Raw genomic sequence first — 15,711 nt, forward strand, 5'->3', positions numbered from 1 at the left:
CCCTTCAGACTGAATTAGGGTGAAGACCAAGAAATTGCTCCACACTCACAAGCTCTGTGAAGGCTATATATTCAAGGGTAGTTTTTTTTTGTTTGTTTGTTTTTCCAAACACAACGATTTTTCATTCCCTTCTTTCCCCGCTCCCATCCTCAACCATCTTCCCAGGATTCTGTCAATTGCGGACGCAAGTCCCTCACCATTTTTTTTTTTCTTTCAGCAAAACAGCACCCTTCAGCATTTTCTATGAAGATGTCTGAGTTATGTAGTCGAGAGGGTAAAAATGATGGACTGTGGAAGCTGCCTAAAAGCTGCTCGAGAAATTGAAATGTAAAATTTCCTTATGACAAATGTTCTGTTTTTCCTGGCAAATAACGTCTTCATTAATTCCTGCCACTAGCTGGTGCTAGGACACCACTTAGTGAGCATGCAAAATCGCATTGAATCAGCTGCGATCTGTCACCCTAAGTGGGTTGTTCCTCTTTGCTTGACACCGCGCCCTTCTATCATTGCTCTGGAGAGCTTCCCAAGTGGGGGCAGCAGGTGTCAGGTCCTCCCCAAAGCAGGCGGGTACCTCCCCCAACAGCCACACTCACAAACATCGAAGAGATTTCCTTTTGAATGAGATCATCCTTAAAGTCTCCTTCAGCTGAAACAGGATTGGCTCAGTGGATAGAGCATCGGCCTGCAGACTGAAAGGTCCCAGATTTGATTCTGATCAAGGGCATATACATTGGTTGCGGACACATCCCCATTAGGGGGTATGCAAGAGGCAGCTGATTGATGTTTCTCTCGTCGATGTTTCTAACTCTCTATCCCTCTCTCTTCCTCTATGTAAAAAATCAGTAAAATATATTTTAAAAAATAAAATAAAATAAAGTCTCCTTCAACACTAGAATTTTCTAATTGTGTTGTAGCTCTCATCGCACAAACTGATTTTTTTTTTTTATCCTGCCGCAGGTTCATCTGTACAAGCAGCATGGGATGGCACCAGCGCCACGCAGACAGCAGCCCAGGGCCCTTCCGCTCTCCAGTCCTTCCGTCCTCACGTCGGCAGGCAGAGACCTCTACTGTGGAGCCTTCATGGGGGTCTGGGCACCTTTGGAGGCAGGAGCCTGAGCTGCAGCCGCACCTGCAGCCTGGGGCTTGGTTTCCGCCTTGGCCTTGGCCTTTGGCCGGCAGAGCCTGAGCCTCTTGGCAATGCAGGCACGAGCATGTTTTCCAAGCTTGGGGTGAGCGATGTAGGCAAGTCGGCTGAGTTTGTGGCTACAGCCCTTTGGGATGTTGGACCTGGGAACCTTAGGCTTGACCAGGGCCTTGTTGGCCTCAGCGCGGGCGCTCCTGGCCTTGGCGTTGTTGGCCTGCATCTTCTTTAGGCCCTTCTTGTTGTGCTTCTTGGCAAAGCGCATGTTCCTTAGGAACTTGGGCTCTACCCCCTAAGAGATTTTTTCTTTGTGACCAGGGTTTCTTTTCTTTTCTTTTCTTTTAAATATATTTTATTGATTTTTTTTACAGAGAGGAAGGGAAAGGGATAGAGAGCTAGAAATGTTGATGAGAGAGAAACATCGACCAGCTGCCTCTTGCACACCCCCCACCAGGGATGTGCCTGCAACCAAGTACATGCCCTTGACCGGAATCGAACCCGGGACATTTCAGTCCACAGACCGACGCTCTACCACTGAGCCAAACCGGTTTAGGCATAACCGGGGTTTCTTGATGCCGTTTCTGTGCCATTTTCAGGACTGGTAGTGTGTGGTGTGGTTCTTGGACTTGGCCATCTCTGTACAGAAGCCCGAGGCTGTAGCTGATTTTTAAAAATTACTTTGAATTTTATGTAACTGGTGCAATTTCTTTGCTAGAGATTTTTAAAGGCAAAGATATCCTAAGAAAAAGACTGATTCCCAATTTGTGTTGCTCGCATCCTCCTTTTTAAAAAAAAATATATATATATATATTTTATTTATTGTATTTTTGTACAGAGAGGAAGGGAGAGAGAGAGAGAGTTTGAAACATCAATGAGAGAGAATCATCGATCAGCTGCCTCTTGCACACCCCCTACTGGGGATATGCCTGCAACCAAGGTACATGCCCTTGACCGGAATCGAACCTGGGGCCCTTCAGTCCCCAAGCCGACGCTCTATCCATTGAGCCAAACCAGTCCCGGCTCATATCCTCCTTGAAGGAAGGAACAGAGCTAGTCAGCTAGCTAAACTCTCTTCTTATTTTAGTTTTACATGGGCATGTAAATATGGGATGTAATTGTAGCGTTTATGTGTTTTTTATTAATGAATCAGCATCACGCCCTCCATCCAACCCCACAGGGCTCTTTCTTCTTCCCCCATTTCTTGTTTATATTTTTCGATTATACTTTGTCCCTTTTCTTGTCTCATTGTGCTGGTGTGGAGACAGGATGGCAGCCGATGTCCTTGATTTGCTCCTGCTGGCCAGGGAAGAGCTTCGCCATTTCACCGTTAATGTATTGAATATTTGCTGCAGGTGGTTAGATTGCCAAGCTTTATCACAGATGCGTTGCATTTTATCAAATGCTTCTTTTTGCATGTATTAAACCAATCATATGCTGTTTCTCTTTTACTTTCTGAGTGTTGTGAATAACAGTAATTAATTTTCTTAAGGATAAACCACCTGGTGTTCTTGGTACAAACTCCATTCGCTCATTGCGTTTTGTCCATTTCAAATGATACTAAGTTTGGTTTGCTCATGTGTTTAAAGGACTTTTGCCTGTTTGTTCATGAGGAAGAGGGATTGCTTTTTGGCTTCCTTGGCTAAGTATTGGGTAGTATTAAGGAGATGCTAGGCTAGCATTGGGAACCCCTTCTTTTTGTGGGTGAAAGAATGTGTGTAAGATTACAATAATGTCTTGTATGAATATTTGGTGAAAGTCCTACCAGGAAGGCCTTCTGAGCCTGAAGTTTTTATTGTGAAATGTTTTTCCTACCAATTCATTTCCTTCAGTGGTTGTAGAAATTTTTAAGCATTTTACTTCTTCTTTAATCACTTTTGCTAAATTGTTTTTCTCTATGAATTTTTCCATTTTTTTAATTTTCAAATTTATTGTCATATAATTGTTCATCATATCTCATCTTGTATTTAATACCTGTAGTGTATCCCTTTTATCATTCCTGGTATGGGTTATTTGTGAATTCTGTCTCTCTCTTTTTTTTAATCATGAAGATTTGTCAATGTTATAATTTATTTTAATAGCTAACTTTTGGTTTTATTGATTTTTTCTATTATTTATTTATTTCCAATTATTTCTGTTCTTTATTATTATTTTCTTCCTTGCAATTTTTTTTGTGGGATTATCTTTTTACCCCATGACTATCTACACTAATAAAAGAGAAAGTTGCAAATTAACCGTACATTCACAGCACCCACCAGCCAATTAGGAGTATGCAAATTAACCCAACAAAGATGGCAGGTTACTTGCATACACAGGCGCTGAGCAGCCAGGGGCGGGGCAGGATGCTTGTGTCATTGCCATGGTGATGATGCAGGCGTTCCACACCACCCCAGCCACTCTGGGCCTCTGTGCAGCATGGGAAGGCGGAACGGTGGCTCCTGGCCAGAGTGAAGGTGGTGGCGGCAGCCAGGGGAAGGAAGGCCCATTCTTGCATGAATCTTTGTGCAACAGGTCTCTAGTCTACTTAAAATTTGATTGCCATTTTTATATAGCAATCTGTTTACTGGTAATAAATAACAGATACTTAACTTTCACTCCGTATCTGGTTTGGTTGACTAGGATATAGGTATGAAATAGGCAAAGGCAGACATTTTGATTCTTCCTTCATCTGATGAACTTCCTTCAAGTCGAAGGCTACGATTCCCCTGCCTTACAGAGGCTACTGAAATCCTGCCTGCCATGCGGGTCTCCCATATTCCTGGCGAAAGGTAGTAATTTCCGTTTCTGGAAAAACAATAAAGGGATTCACGTTCTCTTGCTTCAACAGGGTTTGGATGGAACAGACCCGGGGACACCCCTTCTTCCAGCCTCCGACCACCCTCCACCATCTTTCCTAGTCACCACTTGGGAACCACCTCCGAGACCAGCCAACACAGTTTTTTCTTACCTTAACTCCTTTTTACCAAACAACCATGAGCTCTCAAATCCGTCAGAATGATTCCACCGAGGTGGAGGCTGTGGTCAGCACCAGCCTGCCTCCGTGGGCCTCCAACACCTACCGCTCTCTGCTCTTCCATTCAGACTGAGATGAGACGACATGGCTTTGGAGGGCGAGTTAGGAGAGAAGAAGCAAGAGGGCACCGAGTGTCTCTTAAAGATGCAAAACCAGCGTGGCGCCCACATTCTCTGCCAGGACATGCTGAAGCCTCCCAAGATGAGTGGGCAAAACTAAGACTCCAGGGAGGTGGTCATGGCCTTGGAGAGGGTCTTGACCCAGGCCCTTTTGGAACTGCAGGCACTGGGTTCCACCTCATAGACCCTTAGCTCTGTGATTTCCTGGAGAACCACTTCGGGGTGAGGAGGTGAAACTCATCAAGATGGCCTACACCTGACTCACCTCTGCAGGGTGCGGGCCCCCAGGTTGGGCTGGGCGACTGTGTCTTTGAAAGGCTCACCCTCAAGCACAACTAGGAGCCTTTGGAGCCCAGAGGCCTTTGAGGGGCCCCTCTTCATCCCTCCGGTGTCTGGCCTTTGCCTGAGCTTCTCCCCAAAACTACTAGTCATTTTATTAACCAGCCTGAAGCCCTCTCCCATACATTGTACCAAATGGAAACAATAAAGCTTTTTGCAGCAACAAAACAAAACAAAAAAAGTGATTACAGCAATAAAAAATTATGGTTAGAAATCAAGACTTCTAGTTTAACAGAAAAGACACACAAATAGAGACTTAAAGAAGTTCAGTGGAAAACTCAATAACGTTATGTTTGAAGCAGAAACATTACTACAAATATGATGTGAGAGAGAAATTATTTATTGCCCTCAGCACATGCCCCAAATCAGGGTCGGGCATTGAAACTTCAATTGAGATCTGTGCCCTTGACCGTGAAACAAACCTGAGACCCTTAGATCCAAAGAGAAAGCTTTATCCACTGAGTCAAACAGGCTAGGGCCACTTGAGTTCCATAAGAATTCGAATCTCCTGTGGTCCAGGTGTCTGGTGCCTGGAGCCAAGCAGTGGACAGAAGGGAGCCTGAGTTGCAAGATGGTTGGTTTTGTCTCCCAATCATAAGCTGCAGGGATGCCCACTTTGGCCTAGAAGCTATCAGGCTCTCTGAGCAGGTTCCTGGGGTTTCCAGTCTGTCCAGGCACCCTCCAGCATACAGTGCTCTGCTTGGCAGCTGAGGAAGGAGGCTCTGGAGAAGTGGTGACCTTGACCCAGCCTAAAAGGAGTCTGAGCTTCCTGAGTGTTTCCCTTCATCACATTGTCAGGACAACCCTGGGCTTGGACAAATCGGTCTTCTCCCACATGGAGACCCCCTCTACCTGCCACCCTGTCCCCAGGAACTAACCCTCTGTGTCTCCCCAGGTGCCTGCAGACCCCCTTGGAAAAACTCACCATAACGCATTGCCAGCGCCTGACCCACTCAGACCTGACACACCTGTTCCAGTGCCCGAACCTCAGGCAGCTGAAGTCCTTGCGTCTGTATTGTGCCAGCCTCGCTGACTTTAGTCCTGAGCCCCTCCAAGCTCTGCTGGAGGCAGTGGCACCCACCCTCCAGGTCCTGGGCCTTGATAAGTGTGCCATGGTGGACTTCCAAGTCGAGGCCATCCTGCCTGTCCTGAGCCGCTGTCACCAGCTCACATTCATCAACATCACTGAGAACGACTTGTCCTTGGCCACCGTGGGGAAGCTGCTGCGCCACACAGCAGGTTGCGCAGCTTAGAGATGGAGCTGTACCCCGTGCCCCTGGCGTGTTACACGACCCAGGACACTGTCAACCAGGAGAGACTTGCCGTGATTCGGGCTGAGCTGGTGGGGATTCTGAGGGAGTTAGGGCAGCCCAGGGACATCCGTCTTGCCACCAAGCACAGTGGCCACAGGGAGCTTTATGCTTTGGCATTTTCATGCCAGGGAGCCTGTGCTATGCCCCTGAAATGACCCTGCTCAGTCGGTGTACCTGAGTTCCTTTCTGGGCCTTTGGAAGCTGAAACCTCAGACCGGGGTGCATTATATAGGGGCCAATCATGTTTCAGGTTCATGCTCAGTGTGAATGGGGAAAGGGAGGGACACAGCCTGGGTAAAGCGTTGCAGGGACAAAAGAAGGAGAGTTATTGGGTCCTCAAAGGCAAAGTGTCCTACAACCAGAAACATGAATCTCATTTGTGTGTGGGGGGGGTGGGGGGGACCAGAATTGGGGCTTGAGCTTCTTGTGTGGGAGTGAATCCCGGAGTGGATGATTGTAAAGGAATGATCAGAAATAAAGACAATTTCAAAGGCAACCTTCTGGTTCTCTTGCATGTGGTCACCTGTCTTCCCAGTTGACACCCCAGGATCCTGTAGTCACTGATGAAAAAAAAAAAAAAGGTGGGGAGAGCTCAGGGTCAGAACCTGGAACTGCTGGGATGCGGTTCGGCTGCAGGGCTCAGTACCATATCACCCCTCCCTCCAGGTCTTCTCTTCTCTCTGGGCCTGTCTGACCTCTTTGTGGCTGCTCAGTGGGTGGATACAATGGGACTTGCTAGGTGGCCCACCAACCCCTGAGGTGAAGGGGACCTCTCTGCTGGCTCTGACCCTGGGTGCCAGTGTTCCCTGTGGGTCTGCAGGTGGACTCACAAATGTCAGGACTTGTGCCAAGAGGGGTTCAAGGAGAAGGCATGGCCCTCAGTTCCAGAAGGGCTTGTCCACACTGCAGAGGCACCAAGTCCTTGGGCCATCCAGCCCATGCCTGTCAGCCTGGTGCGGAAGAAGTAACATGCTTGTGGCCAGGAAAATTATCCAAATTCCTTTGAACAAAATATTACAGTTATCCAGGGACATAACACTTTTTCTGAGGATTTGTACACCACATAAAAAAGAACCCGGTGAGGGGAGCAGGGGCAGGTCATATCCATGGGGGATTGGCATATTCCCATTAAACCTCCCGCCTCTCTATGGAGCTAGACTAGAGAGCATGTCTGGAATCAGCCTGTTGGGAAGGGGAGCAGACACACTGCACAAATGAGTGAGCTTCGTCCGTCCCTGTGCTCAGTCGTTGTACAATATTAGGCAGCTTTCCCCGGAAGACCCAACAGGGACACAGGTAGGAGATTTACCTACCTTGAGTCCCGATACCTGCCCTCTGTAAGCTGGAGAACCTACAAAGCCAATGGTATGACTGAGGCCAAGTCCGAAGACCTGAGAACCAGGGGAGCCCATGGCGGAACCTCCAGTGTGAGGCTAAAGGGCAGCTGGTGCACACCCTGGAGTTGAATGCCCAGACAACCTGGAACCTATGTTCACCATCAGCTAAAACCAAAGAAGAGAGAATTCTTCCTTCCTTCCTTCCTTCCTCTTTCTATTCCTCTTGGGCCCCCAAGAGATTGGAGGAAGCCCAGCTGCACTGTAAGATCTCCTTACTCCTGTGCTGAATCAAAAGCTAACCTGGTCCATTCACACCCAGAATGCCTTTATCAACTATTTGGTCATCCCTTAGCGCCATCAAGTTCAGTGGTTGCCAACTGATGGTCCATGAGGTCCAAAAGTTGGACGACCTCAGGTCAAGTTGACACATAAAACTTACCCATCACAGGGACCCTAATCAAAGGGCACTCCAATGAAGACTCACGTTGAGGAGGATGCTGGTGGGTGAAGGGACTTCTGGCAAGAACCTCAGCTCCCCTGTCAAATGAGGATCATGGTGCTCACCCAGCTTAGAGGATGCTTGTAGATCCAAGGAGATGATACATGTTTAAGGCTTGGCAGTGGGCCTGGCATAGAGTAAGAGTCGGTAAATGGGTTTTTCCTCTTTTCCCTCCCAGCAAAACCCCCAGCATTCTTTCCCCTCAGTCTCCTGGTCTCCTCCTGAGGACAGGGAAGAGAGCCCAGCACAGGGTGCCCAGTGGGACTCTGCTTCTGCATAGGTCCCCTCTGATCCTGCTTCACCCAAACAGCTGAAGCAGTCAGACCTGGGGTGTGGGTGTGGGTGAGAGTTGTGTGGTAGGGGTGGGATTGTAGTGAAAAGAGTGGATTCATCCCTTGTAATTATCAGAAAAATAGCCAGGTCACCTGCTGTTTGACCAGATGATGTGCTAGGGTTGCATGCAGAACTATGTTGTGGGGTGTTTTCAAAATCTGCTTTTATGTAGATGCTATTTGAGTATAAATACTCTTGTTGTGAGTTATATAAATGTTAACAATATAAACATTAAAGTGATTAAAGAGAACGATGTACACATTAAAGTAATTAAGGAGAATGCCCGGTGTGGCTCAGGAGTTGAATATTGAACTATTAACCAGGAGATCAAGGTTCCATTTCTGGTTAGGTACAAGCCTAAAGTTGTGAGATGGATCCCTAGTGGAGGGCATTTGGGAGGCAGCCAATAAATGATTCTCTCTCTTTAGTGATGTTTCTGTCACTTTCTCCCTCTCCTCTTCCTGAAATCAATAAAAGTATTTGAAGAATGGAATGGTAAAGGAAATTTAGAATTTTAAAAACTGCATGGGGATATTTTATGTATATATATTTAAATTTTAAATTGATTATTGTTTAAAGTATAACGAAAGTCTTCTTTTTCCCTCATTGATTTCTCCTTTGCTGACCTCACCCACCAGGCACATGCCCTCACCACCTGCTGTCTTTGTCCAACAGTTATGCACAAATGTACACATATAAGTCCTTTGGTTCATCTCTTACCCCCTCTCCCTCACCTTCCTTCATAGGTTGGAGAGTCAGTTTGATGTTTCCAAGACTCTGGATCCATTTTTGTTCATCAGCTTACAATGTTCATTATATTCCACAAATGAGTTAGATCATGTGATATTTCTCTGATTGGTTTATTTCACTTAGCATAATGCTCTCCTTTTCAATTCATGCTGTTGCAAATAGTAAGAATTTCTCCTTCTTATTTATTTATTTATTTTACAACAGCTTAGTATTTCATTGTGTAGTTCTGTCACTGTTTTCTAATCCACTTACCTGATGAGGGGCACTTAGGTTGTTTCCAAATCATAGCTATTGTAAATTGTGCTGCTATGAATCTGGGGTGCATATATCCTCTCTTATTAGTGTTTCTGTTTTCTTGGAATGTACTCCTAGAAGTGGGAGAATTGGGTCAAATGGAAGTTTCATTTAAAAATTTTAGAGGAAATAACATACAGTTTTCCCAAGGGGATATTGTTTTAAACAATGTTTGCCCTAAGGGGTTTGGCTGATTGGATAGATTGTCGAATGAAGTGTCCTATGTTCAATTCTGTTCAAGGGCACATGCCCGAGTTTGTGGACTCAATGCCCAGGAGGGGGCTTGCAGGAGGTAGCCAATCAATGATTCTCTCACTTCATTGATGCCTCTATCTTTCTCTCCTTTCCTCTTTGAAATAAATAAAAATATTTTTGAAAAGTGGATTTCATTTTTTAGAGCAGATTAAGTTCCCAGCAAAATTGAGCAGAAGGTAGAGAGTTCCCATACGCCTCTGCCCCTCCACACTCACAGCCACCCCACCCCCAACCCCCACTGTGCCAGACTTTTCTTACAACTGTGGGACCTGCACTGACACATTTTTGTCACCCACAGCTGAGTGGTTGCAGGTGTTTTAACTGCAGACAAATTCCATGGTTCCCAGCGGAGGCAGCCTGGGTTGTGCTGTCCATTTCCAGGAGAGCTCAGCCACAGGCCTCAGCACTCACTCCGGTGCCTCCTGTCCTCACGCCAGAGTCTGTTCAGTGGCGCTGTCTTCTCCATGTGACTCAGAGTTCCCCAGAGTCAGGACGAGGCACACACACTGGGTGCTCAGGGGAGTCTGTAGGGTGAGTGACTGACAGGAGAAGGATGGGGACCTAGAGGAAGGCTGTGTAGGCCAGGAACTCCATGTGGCAGCAATGGGCTGGCCACAGCTGGCCTTCCTCACACCCCCAAGGGCCACTTGTTCATTTGCAGATGTCTAAGGACCCATGATTGCTGCCTGGCCTCACAGTGCCTCTGGTTCTGCACACCACACGGATGTCGAGCGATATTGGGGTCAGGGTTACTGAAATGGGGGATTTAGGGGCCATTGGGGGTGTGGAGAAGTAAAAAGGTGCCATGAGGGCAGGAGTGGAGCCAAGGAGACATGGTGTAGTCAGGGAAGGCATTTGCTATCTGGGAAGTTTTCTCTGTATAAAAACCTTGACTAAAAGTCCCAGCTGCCATGATGTTGACAGGGTTGCATGTGATTGGATGACTTTTATTTCTGACCCTGTCTCCAAGATCCCAAAGAGCCCACAGCATCCACCCACAATGTCTTTTGGGCTTGAAAATGTCTAACTCCCAAGGTTGACCCTTTCCCCCTATGCTCAGTTTATTAGATTTAAGCTTCACCCTTTTTGCTGAGTTAATCCCATCTTCCCCAGAGCAGACCCACCCTTTTCCTCCTGGGCGGGACAGAAGATCCAATCTCTCCTTTTGCCTCCAGGATGGCACTGCCTCCCCTCCAGCTTGTCTCCTTTGAGATGCTAAATTCAGCCAAGGAAGAGTCCTTCCATCTCTCTTCTTTCCAAGAAAAATACCCATCTTTTCCATGGCCCTGGGTCATTCACAGCTTCCAATAGGATGGCCCAGCATCACCCTGCCCAGCCCTGTCCCCTGCCTCTCATGGTGCTTGTGACTTGACCTCCCTCAGAGAGGCCTTGGGGTCTGTGACAGCCACATCCTCAGTCTCCCACCACTTGCTCCCAGAGGAGCTCACCTGACATAAAACCTAACTTGATGCCTGGACACATTTCCTTAGTTCCCCTGGGGATGGCATCAGTATCTTCTTGAGGATGTTTCAACTCTGCAATGTTCTGATAACTCTGATGTGGCCAAAGACCCCCCAGAAACCATGCTCTCCGGTTTTTCTCTTTCCTATTTAACATCAGGAACCCACGATACCTTAACTGTCTCACACCCGGATGATAACTATGGGCCATCAGTCAACCTCAGTCAGTGTCTGTGGAAGGGATCAATGAGCCAAGCTTTCATCTTGCCCCTCCCTAACTTTCTCTCAATCCAATCATCTGAAGGGGCAATAATCCCATTATTGGACTATTCGAAGGAAGTTCACCCCAGGTGCCTGGTAGGATTAAGGGCTGGGGGCTGAGGATCTGATTGGATTCTAGTGTTTAAGAAGGTGTATAAAAACCTCAGGTATCAGAGCAGAGCATCAGAGAGTTCCAGGTCTTCAGTCAGAGCTGAGGTTCTCCACCAGGTCTGAGATCGGAGCCCCTGCCAACCAGATCAACAACAGGTAAATTTCTCAAGGTGGCACAAAGCTTCTTTTTTTTTCTTCTTCCTTTGTTTTGTTTTACTGACAAAGAAATTGAAATAATTGATTTTGCCTCTAAGTGTAGTTTGGCCTGGATTTCCAACATTTGGGTTTGTGCTTTGGTCTATTTATAAATGTGTAACCAAGCTGATTCCCCAACACCCCTCCCCTCCCCCCATCCCACACCCCTAATGAAAACATCTTAACTGGTTTTATTTCTTGAAATTTCAAATATTAAGTTTGTGTTTATAGACTGGTCTGAAATTTTCCCCAAAAAAGGTGGGGGTCATCTTTCAGGCCCTTCAGTACCCACTTCCCAGGCAGACCAGAATGAAAGATATGGATGCTTCTGAGATGCTTGTCCTGGGGCCTGCAGGGGAGCTATGGCTCTGTGGTCACCTAGCCCGGAATGGGACTCTCTAAACAGAGGCGCTCATCATTGCCAGGCAGTGGCTTTGGCCCTGAGTTGATTCCTGTGAAAATGGGGAGTCAGAAGATGAGGCTCAAAGGCTTGGCTTGAAAACGTTGCCTTGTTCCCTGGTTGTTTCTACAGGATTACTTTGGAGCACCTTGAGAATGAGCATCAAGACCCCACCCACACTCCTGCACCAGGCAGGGGAGAGCCTGCTGAGGGACCAGGCCTTGGCCATCGCAGCTCTGGAGCACCTGCCCGCTGAGCTCTTCCCGCAGCTGTTCATTCAGGCCTACCGAAGTAGACGTCTCCAGGTCCTGAAGGCGATGTCACAAGCCTGGCCCTTCACTGTCCTCCCTCTGGGCGGTCTGCCAGACCTGTCACTGGACGAGGTCTTCAAAGCCATATTGGATGGGCTTGACCTTCTGCTTGCCCAGGAAGTTCGCCCCAGGTAAGGCTGCTCCAGGTGCCTGGTAGGGTCCTAGGTATCCTGGAGGCAATGGGCATCAGGGCGTGTGGAGGCCTAAGGGGGACCCAAGGTTTCAGATGGTGCCAGTGAGGCTCAGGGAGCCCTAGCACACTGCTGAGCTCACCATGGGAACTGGAGGACTCCCAACTGGGAGAGTCATCTGCAAAATGCACTGCCTCCTCCCAGTTGTATTTGAAGGTAGGAGAAGCACGTACCAGCAGGGATGGAAGGAGATGAGCAAAGCAGAGGGAAGAGGAGGGTAAGGGCGAAGTTGACCTTGGAATTCTAAGTAGAAGCTCACGGTTGGGGTGCAGTCTGATTGCTGCCTCAACCCAGATGCTCAATCTCATTCTTCCCTGCTTTCGTTCTGTTGTTATTTTTCAAAAATATATTTTTATTGATTTCAGAGATGAAGGGAGAGGGATAGAGAGAAAGAAACATCAATGATGAGAAAGAATCATTAATTCTTCCTGCACGCCCCCATCTGGAGGGATTGAGCCTGAAACCCCCACATGTGGCCTTAGCTGAAATAGAACCTGGGACCCTTCAGTCCACAAGCTGATACTCTGTCCACTGAGCCAAACCAGCTAGGCCTCTGTCATTATTTTAAAAACATTTTTTGTTCTTGATTTCAGAGAGGAAGGGAGAGATAGAAATAGAAACACCAATGATTAGAGAGAGTCACTGATGGCCTGCCTCTTGAAAATGCTTTCCCTCTGCACTGGGCATTGAGCCTTCAACCCAGGCATGTGCCCTGATTGAGAAGCAAATCATGACCTCCTGTTCATAGGTAGATGCTCAATCACTGAGACACACTGTCCATAAAGCATCTTAGCCACTGTCCTGTTGACCTAAAAGAATCTAGACTAATGTCCTGCTTTCCCCACAGGAGGTGCAAACTGCGGGTGCTGGATTTAAGGGACAGGGGTTCTGACTTCTGGAGAATGTGGTTTGGATGCAGCACCCAGAAGCGCTCACCGATGGTACCAGTGGCTGTGCACAGGTCCAGCCCCAACATGGAACACCCCTTAGCTCCCGTGGAGGTGTTTCTAGACCTTAACTTTAATGAATGGGATAGATATTCATTTCTCCTGTACGTCATCCAATGGGCCAAGCAGAGGGAAGGGCTGCTACACCTGTGCTGCAAGACGCTGAGGATTGCTGCGGTGCCCTTCCAACGGCTGGGGAAGGTCCTGGATGTGGTGCAGCTGGACTGTATCCAGGCGGTGGAACTGAACTGCATTTGGGACCTGCCCACCCTGGGGACGTTTGCTCTTTACCTGGGGCAGATGAGGAACCTGCAGAAACTCTCTCTCTCCCACATCCACATGTTGGCAGGAGAGGAGGACAATGAAGAAGAGGAGGAGGAAGAGGAACAGGGTGAAGAAGAGTGGGAGAGGGAGGAACAGCAATGTTTTCACCAATTACTCTCTCAGATCCTCAGACTGCAGCACCTCCGAGAGCTCCACATGGATTCTCCCTGCTTCCTCCTAGGCCGTCTGGACCAGATGCTCAGGTGAGCTGTGTAGCAGTGGTCACAGTCTTAGAATGTAAAAGAAGTGGTCTTGTTAGGTGCTTTGAGGGTGGTATCCCATGAGCACCCAAAGGAAGCATGTTTTAAAATCAGCCTGTCAGGGTGGGCAACAGAAATGGTACAATAGGGAACCCACCGAGCCTGGGTGTGTGAATTCTTTCTTAGGGAGAGATGTCTAAGTGCTGAGGACTTAGGGAGAGGAAGGAGGAGGCAAAGCCACATCGGATGGGTCAATTCCAGACATAAGCTCTGTGCCCTCCAGCCATTGTGAACACACGTGAGCCTGTGTCAGGTTCTCCGTCTGTTAGGTGGTCCTGGGCCCCAGGGAAGGTCATTGGTAGAAAGGACAGACATGATTCCACAGCAAAAGAACGAGAGTGGAAAGCATTGCAAAGAGTGAGAGGTGGTTGCAGTGACGCAGGGATGTAAGTTACCTCTGCAGACTGGCTTTCCCAGATGTTGCTACAGGATCTTGCCCAGTTCTGCTCTCTCTCACTCTCTGGCCCTCTCTCTCTCTTTGTCCTTACCTGAGGATATTTTTCCCATTGAGTTTTAGAGAGGAAGAGGAAGAGAGAGAGAGAGAAACATTTATGTGAGAGTGATCCATGGATTGGTTGCTTTCTCCTCATGCTCCAATCAGGGCTAGGAGTTGAGCCTGCAAATGTGCTTGAGTGATAATCAAACCTGAGACAGGTCCATCTAAAGGCCAACACTCTATCCACTGAGTCATACCACTTAGTACAATGTGTGTTCTTTATGTCTTACATGAGCGAGCCTCGTGTGGCCTAGAAATCTGGTGCCCAGAGATAAGCAGGTCAGAAGGAAGCCTGAGTTGACAGCACCTTGGTGCAGGCATGCCCACCTTGACCTAGACATTGTCAGGCACTCTGAGTATGTTCCCAGGGTTTTTCATATGTCCAGTCACCCTCCAGAGTGCAATGCTCTGCTTGGCAGCTGATGCAATGAAGCTCAGGGGATGTCGGGATCTTGACCCAGCCTAAAAGGAGGCTGGGAGTCCTGGGTGTTTCCCTTCATCAGATTGTCAGGACAACCCTTGGCTTAGACAAATCCATTTTCTGCCCCTGGAGGAACCCCTCTACCAGATACCCCCATCCTCAGAACTAAAGGCTCTTTCTCTCCCCAGCTGCCTGCAGACCCCCTTGGACAGACTCTCCATAAAAAATTGCCGGCATTTGATGCATTCAGACCTGACACACCTGTTCCAGTGCCCAAAAATAAGGCAGCTGAAGACTCTGTATCTGTTTGCTCTCAGCCTCAAACATTTTAAGCCAGAGCCCCTCCGAGCTCTGCTGGAGGCTGTGGCACCCACCCTCCAGGACCTGGGCTTAGACAACTGTGAGATGGTGGACTCCCAAGTCGAGGCCATGCTGGCTGTCCTGAGCCGCTGTCATCAGCTCAGATTCTTCACAATCACTGGGAACGACTTGTCTTTGACCACCCTGGAGAAGTTGCTGCGCCACACAGCTGGGCTGAGCAGCTTAGAGCTGGAGCTGTACCCCGTCCCCCTGGAGTGTTACACAACCCAGGGGACTGTCAAGAAGGACAGACTTGCCCTGGTTCGGGCTGAGCTGACAGGGATTCTGAGGGAGTTAGGAAAGCCCAGGATCATCTCTCTTGGCACCAAGTACTGTCAACAACGTGGCATCAGTAAATTTTATAAAGTGGAGTTTTGATGACTTGTAGCCGAGCTGTGTTCCTATAATCAACCTCTTCAGTGGGAACACTCAGCAAAAACTTTGTTCTGGGCCCTTGGACGCTCTAATATAGAACCGGGGTGCATTATACAGGGGACATCCATATTTCGGGTTCATGCTCACTGTGAATGGGGAAAGGAAGGGACCCAGCACCAGGCCACGATGACCAGGACAAATGTTGGGGA

General features: G+C 48.0%; 2 protein-coding genes across 2 annotated transcripts; one reads left to right on the forward strand and one right to left on the reverse strand.

The window, feature by feature from the left end:
* Positions 1-1,001: 1,001 nt before the first annotated feature.
* LOC118724063 (60S ribosomal protein L29) lies at positions 1,002-1,442 on the reverse strand. The gene has a single exon (XM_036446965.2). It carries the CDS (start codon positions 1,404-1,406, stop codon positions 1,065-1,067), a length of 342 nt encoding a protein of 113 aa, XP_036302858.1. The 5' UTR covers positions 1,407-1,442; the 3' UTR covers positions 1,002-1,064.
* Positions 1,443-4,235: 2,793 nt separating this feature from the next.
* LOC118723156 (PRAME family member 15) lies at positions 4,236-15,505 on the forward strand. Its single transcript, XM_045583845.1, has 5 exons — positions 4,236-4,360; positions 5,505-5,848; positions 11,890-12,259; positions 13,167-13,793; positions 14,956-15,505. Exons 1-5 carry the CDS (start codon positions 4,236-4,238, stop codon positions 15,503-15,505), a joined length of 2,016 nt encoding a protein of 671 aa, XP_045439801.1.
* The last annotated feature ends 206 nt before the right edge of the window (positions 15,506-15,711 follow it).

The sequence above is a fragment of the Pipistrellus kuhlii genome, unplaced genomic scaffold (assembly GCF_014108245.1).
Source record: "Pipistrellus kuhlii isolate mPipKuh1 unplaced genomic scaffold, mPipKuh1.p scaffold_m20_p_2, whole genome shotgun sequence".
In the NCBI taxonomy this organism is placed as follows: Eukaryota; Metazoa; Chordata; class Mammalia; order Chiroptera; family Vespertilionidae; genus Pipistrellus; species Pipistrellus kuhlii.

Bases quoted from the DNA above. Each gene is read 5' to 3' on its own strand.
- LOC118724063 (XM_036446965.2), bottom strand. From the start codon at position 1,406: ATGCGCTTTGCCAAGAAGCACAACAAGAAGGGCCTAAAGAAGATGCAG.
- LOC118723156 (XM_045583845.1), top strand. From the start codon at position 4,236: ATGGCTTTGGAGGGCGAGTTAGGAGAGAAGAAGCAAGAGGGCACCGAG. The intron at 12,260-13,166 runs GTAAGGCTGCTC...CTTTCCCCACAG, and splicing joins GCCCAGGAAGTTCGCCCCAG to GAGGTGCAAACTGCGGGTGC. The intron at 13,794-14,955 runs GTGAGCTGTGTA...TTCTCTCCCCAG, and splicing joins CGTCTGGACCAGATGCTCAG to CTGCCTGCAGACCCCCTTGG.